General features: G+C 39.1%; 1 protein-coding gene across 1 annotated transcript in view; it reads left to right on the top strand.

The window, feature by feature from the left end:
- Positions 1–14710, top strand: part of USP7 (ubiquitin specific peptidase 7) — a 75418-nt gene that overhangs the window by 18354 nt on the left and 42354 nt on the right. The window contains exon 2 of the mRNA XM_030001638.2: positions 14224–14328. Coding sequence (XP_029857498.1) covers positions 14224–14328 — 105 coding nt within the window. The remainder of the gene's footprint in view (positions 1–14223; positions 14329–14710) is intronic.

A 14710-nucleotide genomic window follows, 5' to 3' on the forward strand; every position in this document is an offset into this window, starting at 1 on the left:
GGATTTGAAAAAGAAAGTTAGCCTCAAAATGCGTGTATCGTTGTGCCTTCTTTTGTATGTGTATTGTTTTCTCTAGAATACAAAGTATAAGTTCATTTCTGATTGTGCTTGCTTAACTAATAAGCAGACTTGGCTACACGGTCCCTTGGCAGCCTTTTTGCCACCAGAACAACTAGTTGGCTATTTAACACTGAATAGTTAAACAGGAAAAGCTTTTTTTGTCACTTAAATGTTTTCTTTTGTTTTCATTTAAAAAAAAAAAAAGGTGACTTAAAATTGCTGACAAAAAAGTGCTAAAATTGTCAGTGGAGTGCTTAACTGAGGATTATAAAATTCCCGTTCTGCATTCTTTTAAGAATTCCTTGGTAAATAATAGAAGCTAACACCCGCGATTCCATATGTTTTCTATGTAAAACAGTTTTTCAGCTGTGTTGTTTGAAGAAAGTTGTTCTTCACGTAGACAATATTAAATAATTAACACGGTTTAGTGCTAATTTTGGCATCTGCTAACATTTGGATGTTTTCAGTACAGTAACTTATATCTTCAAAGCAGTAAAGAGAAGCTGATCTTCAGAACATTTTACAACAATGATCAGCTGTTTCTCAGAGCCTAAATAATTATTTCTCTGCATTAACACTTGGGTGTAGAAACGTTGCTGTCAGAATGGAAAGGGAAAATGAAGGTTAAATCTTATTTAAAAGTGAATGCTGAAGAAAGCCTGAACTGCTTTGGGACGTAATGGTTCTGTTGTAAACACTGAGGAACACTCTTGGTTCAGTCCTCTGTTAAGGCTTTTAAAATTATTTTAATAATTGCTAGTGTTCATGCTATAAAGTAGGAGAAGGTAGAGTAGCCACATGGCAGATGATTCAGTAAATTAAGGCTGGCCAGAAATGTAGTGGCTGTGGTTTCTTGGGAGTGTCCAGACCCCAAAATCTTCGTGGAGACTCTGGTCAAAATGGGGACACTTCTGATGTAGGGAAGGGAATTTCTGTGCCAAATGGGAGTGGGACGGGGTAAACCACCCCACACTCCCTGCTTCCTGGGGCATCAGCCCTGAGCCTTTCGCCTGTTCAAAGCCAGGGACATCACCAAGTCCACTGTCCCAGCTAGACACTCCTCCCACATACAGTCATTCTCATTCTCCGCTTGCCCTCTTTGGCTCAGGAGAGTTTTTGTAGAACATGGAACAATGCTAACAGATGAGGTTGGAAAATTGAGCTTATTAAGTAACAACCTCAGAAAAACTCCTGGGAACCGTGTCTTTCAGGAATTTGGGAAACTGTTGGAGAATAGAAAACTCTGAAATCTGTGTCTTAGAGAACAAAACAGCAGCTTCTTGTCCAGCTCATTGTAAAGCATCCCATTTGAAAAAGGAATGTTTTTTGTTTTGCTCGTTCGGCAGTTGTTAATTTTAGATGAGAACATAATTACTTCTTGTTAATTACAGTGAAAACAAATGGTAAAATTAACCCAAAGTGCAGATTTTTTTTTTGGTAGTAGGAATCTCTTAAAATCATAGTTTACTATTATGCTTGAAACGTATATATTAATAAGCATAGCAAAAACCGAATTTCAATGGAAAATAATGATTTTGCCAGCAGTGCTCCTTATATCCCTGGGAGGAAACAGTAAACGTTCCTCTGTTTACCAGGACGTGCATGTGTGCATGTGTATCGGTTCACATAAAGGCCTTAACAAAAAAAAAAACCCAAACCTTGAATGGTTTAATTGTTGTTGTCGTTTTCCCCCACAGTTAATCTAGACTTGTAAAAGTGACCCTGACGTGAGGTTAGGATTTATCAGCACTGGGCAGCCCCACGCTAATTGGTTCAGCTCTGTGCTTTACTACTGCGGCCGCTGATCTGCGGCGCAGTTCCGTGTGCGGCCGGCTCAAACGAGGAGGAAGCCGTCAGAAGCGCCGACGCTGGGCTGGGAGGCGAAGCTGTCCCCTCCGGGTGTCGGGCTGGGTGGGGAGCCCGGGGCCGATCCTGCTCCCTGCCCCACGCCGCGTGGATGCTTCTGGGCAATTGGGATTGTTTTTCTTGAAGTGGAAGAGAAGCGTGACTTGGGTGCGCTCGTATTTTGAATGCAAAGTGCCGAACGCTTCTGTGTGATAGGCGTTTTTTTCCTGTAGGAAAGTTTATAGACAGTGCAGAACTGCCTTCTGAGTCAGGAATCTTGGATTTTTTTTTTTTTTTAAACTTTAGGTTGGTAACAGGTTTTTCGGTATGAATGTTCAAAAGCTTCTTATGGAAACCCTGCGTATTTGTGTAAGATCAGCCATCCTGGATTGAGCAAAAATTGTTTAACCTGGTGTCTTGAGGTCTGTCAGTAGCAGATGCTTATGTTAAACGTTAGGGCAGGGGAGGAATGGTGAGTTCCCTTCCCTGCTGTGCTCACCCCGAGGGTGTCTGAGCCTGGCCAGGCTGCCTCCGTGTCTTTTCACTGCTCCTGATGGAATCTTCTTCCATTCATTGCTTTGCCTTTGGAAGTGAATGGGCAATAATACGTGCTTTGTGTAAGTTCACTGTGCTTCCACGTCTTGAACACTGAGTGCAGCCTGGTTAACAGCCTTGCTTTCCTCCTCCATCTTAAAAAGGTATAGGAGAAGTAAAGAAGTTATAACAAGGAAAGTAAAGATCATAAAAGGTATCAAATGGCCACCTTAGCAGTAATGTCCAAGTAGACTAGCAAGCGCCCGTCTGGCCCTGGTGTTGTGGATAACTGAGGAGAGATGTGCTAGAAGTCTGGAAAGCACAAGTGGCAAGAGAAGGTTAAACAGAAGCAATGTAAGACCTGGAGAACATCAAATGTAGCATCAGAAGGCAGGTTGAAAATAAAAAGAGTTATTTTGTATAACATAGTGAAACTGTGGCACTCCTTGCCTGGGATGTTGTAGATACTAGTAACCTCTACGGGTTTGAAAAGTGGGGGCACACACTCATAGGGCATTTTGAAATGCAGAGACACCATCTACAGATCAGGAAATCCCAGAGCCATGAGATGGGGGCCTGGGAGGGTGCCCTACAGCAGTGCCCCTCATCACTCCCGTTCCCTTCAGCCTGCCATGGCTTCCTTTGTTGGCCAGTGTCGAACCTCTGTACTGTGCTTTGTGAACCTCCTGTGTTGCGCTAGTGCCACTGCCTTTGAGCCAGAGGGAGCTGGAAAAAGGTGTCTGGGCCTCCACAGCATCTTCTGACAAAATGTTTCATAGCTTTCAGAAGTTTCACGTGCAGCATGAAAAAGGATTTTCTTTCCTTTAAACTCACATTCTGGTAATTTCATGTAAAGCCCCTTGTATTATAAGTAGTAGAAAATACTTGTTCTCTGGTGGGTTTTTTTTGTGTGTGTGTTTGGTTTTTTTTTTTTTCCCCTCCTCCATGCTATTCAGGATATTTGTCTGGTACATCCTGTACCTCCTTCAGTCACCTTTTCTCTGAAGTGAATATATCTAGTCTGTTTTCTCTGTCCTCATTCTTAACCTGTTAATGTGTTATATGAAGAAGTCAAACCAGCACACATGGCAGGCTTTATTTACAGTTCTCCCTTATAAACAGTATCTTTCTGCTTCCATATTATAATTCAGATTGTTGTATTCAATGCACTGTGCTAATTAGAGCCCATAGTAGTTCTTCTTTATAGAAGAACTGCTTCAAGAACAATATAGTGAGATACTGCGCTTAGGGAGTCCCAAGATCTTCCAGTTGTGCATCCCAATTGAGCAGCATATGCATCATGTGGCATGGCATAGTTGACCACTGTGTACCCAAGGACAGTTTTGCATTTTTCTAGATTTGCCATAGGACTAACAGACCAAGTTTGTAGATTATTTGGCTTGTGTTTTCATGCTGCTTTGCTATAATAGCTACCTTTAAAAAGGTTTGGTAGTTTCATGGTTAGCCTAAAAGGAGTAATTTCTTGTGAGCACATTTGATTTAGACTCCTTTACTATTCAGCAAAGAAGCCTGGATTTAAGCTTGTGTTGTCAGATGAGGAGGAAATACCATTAACTCTGCTTGCTTGCCTTTTCACAACTGTAGAACAGTTTTTAAAGTTATTCTCCTGAATGTGATTTGTGTGCCTTTCCCTCTTCTCACAAAAGCCTAGTCCCACAACTACTAGCTACCTGTAAACATTGCCAGATTCCCATGAACCTACTTTACATATCTATCCATTTCTCTGCACAGCAGAAAGCATAAGGAAGAAGAGGTAAAACAAGATCAGTGTTAGCAAATGTCCCATGATAAAGGAAGACCTTTAAAAGCATTACTGAAAATAACACGAAGAAATGCGGAAGATGTTAGATCCTAGGTATGAGGTCTCTGATATGCACATTGCACAGTTTCTCTAGCTCAGAGTGATCTGTGCTGTTTAAAGGTAAATTAAGGTATGAAGCTAGAAGTTACTTTTTTTCCCCTCCTAGTGTCTGTAAAATTAATTGCAGTGCAAAATCCATATTATTATCCATTGTTGTTCTTTGCTAAGAAATTATTTTTGCATTTAAACTCTAACATGGACAGATCAGCTGTTTCAAGCATTCAAAAAATCATGTCAGCATTAGGAAATAAGATTTAATATATACATGCTACCTTTCCATGCTACTGCTAGTTTGAGCAAAGCTCACCATACTTCAGGACTGAGTCCAGGAGTGAGCAGTGCAATTAGCATTTGCTGTAAGTATGAATCCATTGACAAACAATTTCAGAATCTGAAATAATGGCGAATAATATTTTGACTTTGTAACAAAGTAACTACACAGAATCAGTCTACCTCCAGAGTTAGCTTGGGCAAGTGGTATATGTAATCATACTAACCCATGTAAGGCAACATTTTATATTACTGGTAAACGTGCAAAACCTTCTTGCTGCTTAAGTATATAGCAGGCATTTGGTCATAGTATTTGGTTTAATAGATGTACCTCAAAACTTTGTGAAACTGTGGACTGTACTCATCCAACATGATACAGAAGTAAGTTCTGAAAATGTGTGTAGGTGACTGACTACTAAAAATTATGCTGGTCCAGGTGATGAAGGTGTATGCTTTTCTGTACTTTCACAAGAAAAGGGGGAGTTGCCAGTGGGAGCATAATCACCAATCCCATAACGTGCTCATATTGTTATCCAAATAAACTCATTTTAATTGCTATTTAATTGTCTTTTTTAAAACACCAAGAATGTGATCACAGCGCTATAGCATGCTGAGTATAGTGTCATGTATAAACATAAATGCTCTGTGATGCTTGGACTGCCCTGGCTCCAGTTGACAGTGTATCTGTTTCTTTCCCATGTCAGAAGTTCATTTTTCTTTGAGTAGTTTTTCAGCCTTTCTAGTGATGATTGCCGAAGAGGTTAGTGTTTGTGGTTGCAAGAGCTAAGTCCATTACTCAGTAAAGCAGTAAAACAAAGGGGTGTGATACTGGAAAAACATATTGTTTAGGGTGTGTTCAGTAGGTTGGGACTGAGTGCCTTGTCTTCAGCAAAGATGTAATCATATTACCATCTCTGGAATGTGCAGAGACAAGACGTGACGAGTTAAGGTAGTTGCTTCTATAGCTTTGCTGCTCTAGATACAGCAAAGAGAAGGTAGTGCAAGTCCAGTAGCTGTTGGTATAATAGGTCATGACACTTCTGATGGTTCAGCCTTTCCTTATCGTGGAAGAAAATAATTTGTCTTGTCAACTGTTCTAGTTACTGGTTTTTGAATATTACATGGGAGCCAGAAGCAGTCTTCCTTCCTTTCTTCCTGATCTGATAGTTTTCTAGAAGTGTAACCTAAGCTAACAAAGCTCATCAGACTAAGAAAAGGAACTATGAAAGATTTTTCAGCAGATCTTCTCTTGCTGTGATGACTGCCAAGGGGTTGTGGCACTGTAGATTGGTTAAAGCCAGGTTAGTGAGACAGGCAGGTTGGTATCTTTCTGACAAATAACATCACTGTACTGAAGAAAAACTCATGCTGGTCCTGCTGTCTACCCCAAGTTATTAAACACCTGGAGCTTAAAAAGCATATGAAAAATTTCTTAAAATGAGAAGGCTGTCTATACAAACTCCTTCAGCAAGAGTATAAAGTTGTAAATATGTTGGATAATTACAGGCATGTTGTTAGTGTTCAGACTGAACTCTGGTTCATGCAGTCTTTCATTTAACACTGAATTATTCATAAAGCAATGAGTTAAACTGCTGAAAGCAGGCAGTAATTTAGTCACTGTTTGTTTTAGTAAATTTTTCGGGGTGACTTCTTAAATGGCAGCTTTTGGTCCACTGAGTAATTGCAGTGATAATACCTGAAATCCTTTATACATGTCTATAAGAAGTTAATCACATTTTTAAGACTTAAAATTTTGTTTTGTAAAGTGCCATCAGACTGCTTCTGTCTTCAAAGATAAGCAGATAAATGAGTTGCTGCAGCAAATTGCCTGGTTTATAGAGCAGGTTCTGTGTAGTCTATTTGTTCTCAGCTATTTTTCTATCCACAAAGTTACATTGTACCTCCCTTATATTTTCAAATAAAGATAAATCTCTCGGTAGGATGAAGTTTCAGATACTATTTACCTTAGAGACTGGTATGTTTCATGCATGTTGTTTAGTGTTCAGGAGCTTCTTAGAATAATAACTTCTTTGTTTTATGTAAGAATAGTCATGTAACCTATTAATATGATTATTTTTTTTTTAAATTCATTAGGTACATTGGTGCAATTTAAAACCAGTCTTGCCATCCTATGTTTTGTCCAAATGTTCTCTTCGGACAGGCAGACATAATGATGGGATTACAAGACAACAGCAATATAATGATTGATCAGTGTAATAAGTGGTGGCTGCAGCATTACTGTCTGTCTAGTCATTGCTAAATATTTTGTAGGCATGGCAGAGATGATGAGTCTGCTTCCAGGAAGTTGTCCCATCGCAGTAATGTTTTCATCTTCATTTACTGTCTTGTGTAGCATCATCTCCTTCTGTGAGGGATTTGCAATTCACAGTCAATAATGCAATAATTATTTGTTTCAGATGACAATTAGAGGGCAAGAGACTTCCGCATAATACTGTTTCTATTTTTTTTAAGATCTAACGTTGGCTACTTGCTCTTTGGTAAATAAATATCCTTTCTACTTTCTTTCTTTCTTTCTTTCCTTTCTGAATTTGCTACGGCAAATTTTGAAAGCACTGAAGACCTTTAAACCCTGTCTCTCTAGCTACAATTCATCTCACTTCTTACGGTCATAACACCTTTCTCCCTTAATCTGTTAGCTTGCCTCTTGCCTCCTGATACTTCTCTAGAAGCCTTTTCCCCTTAAGACTTAGTCATTGTCCTTCATAGCTTTCTTATTTAGAGGTTTACATCACTAGATACACCTTTTGACACCGGATCAAGTAATGAAAAAGTAATGAACCATGAAGGAAGAAAAATAATAAATGAAACAAAAGCAAATTGCCCACCATTTTGCTAATGTGAGAATTAACTTTTAGCTGTAAAGGCATATTACATGGTTTTTACAACTCATGGAAACATCTGTGGCAGCAGTTATCTACCCCTTGATATCAGCCCGTAGCGTCTTGGGGGTTTATGTTCTTCCCTTTCCCCTCCTCCCAGTCTACTGGCCAAATTAATCTCCAACTCTATTGCTGTTTTATCCTTGAAAAATGTTTTAGGTGGATTGCTTTATTTTTGGATGCCTTTTGAAAGGCAGCCACACTACAGAAATTGGTTGATACCTCTTTAGATTTTCATTACAGCAACCTAGGACTGTCTTGGAAAAAATGAAACTGCGTAGAACACTTCATTTAATTCCTTTTCTCCTGAGTCCCTTTGTGCAGTAAGTGGTGTTTGTATTCTAACTGCAGGTAGGGATTAGAGGCCAAATAGTTTCTCTTACTTTTGAAAGGCTGAGTTCTTCCAGAGCAAGTGAGGGGAAATTTTTGCTTTGAACACTTCTAGTTGTTTAAAGATTGACTATTGTAAGTTAATTTCATTCAGATCATAGAGTTGGGAACTTGTTTGGCTAATTTTGGTGTGTGTGGTTGTTCTGTTCTTCGGTTGGTTTTTGTTTTGGGGTTTTTTTGTTTGGTTGGTTTTTTGTGTTTTTTTTTTTTTTAAACCCTGCCTCCTGGGATTAATGCCTGTTAATCTGGTCTTTGTAGCAATGGTTTCCAGACTTTTGGAGAAGCAAGTCACTGGAACCCACAAGTTTTCTTCTGAGCTGTTGGTATAGTGACATAAAAACCAGTTCCACTGGTTCAATAGACTGTCTGCAGACCACTTACAGGCATGGTTTGGGGAGTCTTTGCTAAAGAGAGTTGTGAAGTAACCTGTTTGCATCATTTTTTCCAGTTAAAGGCAGGTATTTATTTTTCATCTTCACATTATTCTAAGTTTCCTGTTTGCTTTCAAGAACTAATATTCTTGCTTTAAGGTTTTCTGAGTGAGTCTCATTGGTGTCCTCTTTGCCACCACCACAGTTCAGTAACTGCTACAGAAAGCACTGCATTTACTGCTTGCTTTAGGAATTTTTCAATTATGTATTTTGATATGCTGCCCAGTAGTTACAATAGCAAAGGTTAATTTGGTGGTAAAAAGAGGTGATATTTAATATAGCACTTGAAATCACTGTATGTTTTTTCATTGTAATTCCTAGCAATGCTGATTTTTTTAAATTTTTTTTTTTTTTTACTTGTGTGGTATTATCCATGTGAGACTGGCATTCTGAATTATGCACTGAAGAAGTAAACTTTTAGAGGTTTATTTAATGTATTTAAAATACTGATGTATTTAAAAATACTTCTTTTTAAAACTTCTTTAAGATATTATAGTATGTTCCACAATTGAAGAGGAGTTATGCAGTGAGCACTGAGGACCAGCAGCTCAGCAGGGCTGCCCCAGGGGGTCGTTACAGGTTCCTCCTCTTTCAAGCAGTCCAGTGAGTTCTGACACTGAGGTGCAAACCTGGACCTGGATTGTGTGTTCAGCATGCAATTAATATCCTTTGATGCTGATGTAATTTGATTGCTACAAGACTGACTTTGCTCATTTTTCAGTGAGATTTACATAGCCTGACTTTATTCTTTTCTCCTACCACCTTATGTTTTTTGCTCATTAAGTCTCTTTTCTCAGTGTTTACTGCAGCTTCACTCATCCATTGGAATTCACTCCCCGCCCCAAATTTATCATAGGTGTACATACAGTTCTATTTATTTTTTAAAAAGTATTAAAAGCCCTTTAAAAACTTTTAGGAAGACTTTTATTCTGGAATGCGCATTTAGTCCAGCAGTAGGGGAGAAAGTCTTGTGTTTTCAGCTTATACCCCACCCCGTCCAAGGCACAACCCTGGATATAAAGTTTGGAGTGTCAAAGTCTTCAAGCTGCTGCCAGCAGTGAATGACTGACTTCAGCCTGCTAACCCCACTGTTAGTGCAACCCCCTTGTTGTTCCTGGGATAGCCATGGAAGTTCTGCATGGAGGTCTATGCAAACTGCCTGTAGTGACATGTAAAAGTACTTGGTACTAGTGATTTCCATCGTGAGGCAGTTGTGCGTGATAAATTGTAAGCAAGTTTTTAGTATTGCTATTACTCCTTCACTGTGGTCTCTTTAACCTCAAAACGAAACAGAAATTTTTCATAACCTGCGGGGAAGTCTGGTTCAGTTTCTCCTCTGTGGCTGCCAGATCCACAAGCTAATGACAAACACTATAGATAATCTTTCAAAATTTGAGTATTTGGTGTGATATGAGTCATGACTGAAACCTATGAAATTAGTAGCTCACTGTCATCATTGTTAAAGTAGTAGCAATATTCTGCTGTAACTTAATTGCTGTGATAGTTCTGTAGCTTTTGTCCACATGTGACTGCAAGCACGTGTTTACTGCTAAGCAACATATCCTACGTCTTGGAGAGAGGTGAAATTCTGCGGTACTCCTGTCTTGTAACAGGACTTATGTTGTGCCAAAAGCAACATGATCTTGACAAAAATCTTTTCTGCTTTCTCATTAATAGGAAGAAAATATAGCAAATTTTGAGATTCCTTCCCTGTAGATTTGAATTACTGTGAACAGTAGAACAATAAAGCAGTATCTTTCAGTGACATTGAGTTCATCTTATTATAAACCAGCTGAATCCATCTGAACAGCTTTTTTTGAGTACAGTCTTTTTTAATCATTGGTGCTATTTTTGTTCTGATTACTTAACAGTGCGAGTATTTGAGTATGATAATGTTGAGCTTATAGTCCATAACAAGATTTTTTTTTTTTTTTTAAAATACTTTCTGTAAGGTCTGGCGTCCCATGGCAAGATTGTAGTTTCAGAGAACTTTGTCTTCCCCCCCCCCCCCCCCCCTTTTTTTTTTTCTTTTCCCTTAGCATCAATTGCGATAACCATTTTGCTTTCAGGCTTTCATCTCAACACTTCAGTGACAGACTTTGTTAATGAGCAATGAGAAGTGTGCACCTGTGGAGTCATTTATATATGATCCAGTAATTTGTCTGTATAAGGTGACTGACACTTCTTTACTAACTTCCCAAACTATATTGTCATGCTCCAGTTTCTTTCCAGTTGCATAAGTCAATTTTTAGACTTGATTTCATTTCAACATTCATCATCTTTCAGTAAATAAGTGAAAGCTCTTGTTTTGCTCAAACTCACTAATATCTGAGATGCCTCTTTTTAGAAGGTGTCTTAACCTCTAACTGCAGAGACCCCCTTTAAACACCTCAAGCTGTATTGTTTGTTTGTAATGCAGTGGCATGGGTAGATAGAAAACTGTTATATAACCTTAAATGTTAAATGTTTCAGAAGAAATTGTCATCACTGTTCTTCATGTTGCCTTGTATTCTTTTTTGTAATGAAGGAATATCTACAAAGTTGTATGTGTTGCATTTTGGGGAGGTAGAAAACAACTTAAGTGCTCTTCACCAAACAGTCTGACAGTGTCTAAATTCTGGTATTGAAAGCTGTATTTATTTAATATTTTGCAGTACTGTATTTCAAGAGTTAAAAACATTCCTTATTCATAAGGTCACTTCGTGCTTTGTTGTAATACCTTCTTCATTTATGGGGCTTATGTTAGCTTTTGGTTGATTAATAGACTGCATGCTTACTCCAAGGATACGATTAAAACTGGGTATTTGGTCTAGGAACTGATAGATGACATGACTGGGGTGACGTTGACACACTGTGGTTTAAGCTGCATTAAAGACAGCAGTGTGTTTGGCAGGAAGGTTTTCCTGGCCAGTGTGGACAGGTATTTTTTTCTGTTTCTTAATCCTGTATTGCATAATTGAATAAGTCTTTGGCATCGTTCTGCTTGAGGCGAAGGAAAACATGTTTCTTAATTAAATCTTGGTATGATTTGACAATTCTTTCCTATGAGCTCTTAAGGACAACAGAGTAAAATATAAATTACCGGTTTTCAATGCTATAGTTGAAAATAAATGTTGTCATACTGCTTGCTAGTACATCTGTTGAACAAGGACTGTGTTTTGTTTGTGCAAAGTATTTACTGTAATAGTTGGATTTTATTACAAGTTAAAAATTTCCTTTATTCACAGAAGCAAAAAACATTCACTAGTTTTATCTGGGTTCCATATCTGAAAGCTGTGTTACAAAATGAGTGTCAATATATGTCAGAAAAAGCAGCAATGGCATATATCATGGTTCAGTTTATCTTATCACTAAATAGTATCTCTCAGAAGCTGCCTCTGTTTGTCTTTTAAGTTGATTGCTTTTGCTATGATCTCTTCTGCATTTTCTCTCTCCTCTCTGCCAACAGTTCGTACTTTTGGGGAACATAGAGTAGTATCTCACAGAAAGCTCTTTATTTTCTTAGTTAAGGACAGGTCTTTCCTGATAAAATATGGTATCAACATTTAAATCCTCTATTAAAGGAATATTTTAGATGAGCTTTTAGTGAAGAACTGACTATTCCTCAGGTGTTTGCTTCAGTTTGTTTCTAGATACTAAGTTGCCTTGATGAGAACTTAATAATTAAAAAATCCTAGTATTAATTTAGTGTAAGCAATTGTTGCATTGCTGCAGGCATGCTGTATGCTTCCAGATAGGAGAGAAGTGACCCAGCGGACAGCTTCCTTGTTAGACTCTCACCATGCTGTTGTTAAAAGATTAAAAAGAATTTAAAAAAACACCAAACAAACAAAAGCAAGCTGTGGAATAAACTTAGTGATCCTTCCTTCTTACTCTGGCCCTTTTCCTGTTCTTGAGTTGCAGCAGTTTAAACTTGTCCTCCTGCTTAATTTTGTTGTAATTAAGTTATGTTTATTTTAACTTGCTGTTCTACCGTGCTACAGGGTTGCCAGTGCTGATAGCTGCTGGCGGAGGCTCCTGCAGCTGTATCGCTCAGGAGCCAATCTTCTGCAAATCTTTTTCTAATAAAATCAAAACTTTACAAAAGCAAAATCAAGTATGATGTACTAACAATGAGAAAGGTGCACACTTCATTGTGGGTGCTGCATACTGTATGTTTTAGCATATACATTTCACTCATGCCTCAGTGAGATTTGCTGCATCCTAGTAAGCTTCCGAAAGCCGCGTTCGAGCATTAAGTTTATGATCCTTTGTAGCTCTAATCCAGAAGTAAGTCTCTAACCTGATCTGTTTCTGTTCATGCTCAGGGCGGAGGTTATTAGTTCTGTGGATTTACTACAAGAGTAAATAATCAGAGTAGGAATGCCGGTTGTGAAAGTTTTCTTTCCTTGCCTACTGTGAATTGGAATGAGGCTGCAAAAGCGTGTTGCACATGCCTCAGCGTGGCTCTGCGGAGAGGGAGGACTGTGAAGCAACTGGTGACTGATCCTACTTCGCTTCTCACCTGGCTTATGGTGGCTTTGGCCTTCCTTCCGTGGCTTTTAAGACTATCACGCAGCGATTGCCATAGCTCGTTCTGCTTCTTGTCGCGTGTGTTTGTCCATTTCGTACGGGAGAAGTTCAGCCGCGTTCAGAGAGGAGGCGAGCGCCAAGGCTGGTTGGTTCCGCTCGTCTCAGCCGGTCTGGCGGACAGCCAGGCGTCCCTCTCCGCAAGCCTCCCCACGCGTGCGGGTGGGGAGCTCGGCTCAGCCCCCGCCGCGGCCGGAGGCGAGGGCGGCTCTGTCCAGGGTGCTGACGGGGCGAGGGCACGGGCGCTGCCGGGGAGCGTCGTGGCTGAGCTCGTGGTGTTCCCCTCGGGAGCCCTCTCCTTCCTGTAGGACGGGTCACCTGCATCCCTAGCTGCCCACGCAGTCGGTGACTTGTGTGTAGCTTTTGGGTATGAAACTGCTCCTAGTTACAGAAACCGCTGACTTCGGGGGTTCTGTGGTGTAGTAGAATATACAAGTTAATAGCAGGACTGGTACAGCAAAGAGAAGCTTACCAGATGCTTTAAAGAGTGTCTTTTAAGTAGTGCTTGTCCTTGCGATGGTTGCAAGGGGTTATGGGTTTTACAGTTTGATGATAAAAACCAGTTTATTCAGGAATATAGCCGCTTCCCTGGAATCATGCTGAAATGATCCATCAGCTTTTGGTGCGCAAGCAATGGAAGGAGGCATTGCTCAGCTGTTGAATAAATCAGGAAGATGCTTGTTCAATCAAAGCAATGTATCTTTAAAATAGTAGGGGTTTAGTTCATGGAGTTGTTTCATATCTCTTGTTTTAGTGGTGTTTGAACAGTTACTGTAGCAAAACTTAATAGCAGTGATGGCTAGAAACTGGAAAATGTTACCTCTAAAATGTTCCTGAGATGGTAAAGGATTTCCTTTCTAATTTTTCCCAAGTAAGATTTAAATCTTACTGTTACATTTGATTAAATGTTTAGGGCTTTTTTTAAAAGCAGTAACACTGAGGAAGTCTTAAAGTAAATTGTTAATTTAGAAAGTCAGCTATTAGAAACTTGTATCTGTATAAAAATGTGGAATGCCAGAAAAAGTAATTTGAAAGTTTGTTTTTATTTAATGAGACTTGATTATGAGATACTGACTGTAAGGCTAAGGCCATTTGGAAACTTCAGAATCAATTTATGTTCTTTGTATTTGTATTCTGTGCTAATGCGGACTTTTTGCTTCATCCGTAAGTATTCATCTATTTGAGGAATTTTACAGTTAGGCACATACCAGTACAATTGTTTTGCTATAGTTTAAGTAGATACTGTTTTGGACAAAAGTGTGCCACTTGTGTGTCTCATAAATGCTACCTGAGACAGAAATGTTAATATAGCTGATTAATTTTTATTTTTTTTCGGTGTTAGCTGGAGATACAGATGATCCTCCAAGAATTACTCAAAATCCTGTCATTAATGGGAATGTAGCAATGGCTGATGGACATAACAACACTGAAGAAGACATGGAAGATGGTAAGTAAATATTTGATAAAAACATGTGGTTTGTTGGCTTCTTTATTTTTATGATTTTTGAGGACAAATGGTCCATGTCTTACCTGTGTCCTCTGAACTGCAGCTCATTAAAAAAATGAAACCCTCTGTAGTTATGACTGCTGGTTTTCTGTATAGGCATCCTTTTAACATAGCTATACAATAGGATTAGGCATCTGAGGGCTTGGGATTTTTTTCCCTCTTACTCTCTCTAGGTACTCATTTAAAAATTGCTGAAAGTGATACTGTTGATACTGTCCATTGTTATATTCTGTGATATGTCTCTTTAAACGTACTGCAGCTGGTGCTCTGCTGAATAGTAATTTTGTCAGTTATGCAATTCCTTCAGGACATTTAGAATCCT

This window comes from Aquila chrysaetos, chromosome 25 (genome assembly GCF_900496995.4).
Source record: "Aquila chrysaetos chrysaetos chromosome 25, bAquChr1.4, whole genome shotgun sequence".
Taxonomy (NCBI): domain Eukaryota; kingdom Metazoa; phylum Chordata; class Aves; order Accipitriformes; family Accipitridae; genus Aquila; species Aquila chrysaetos.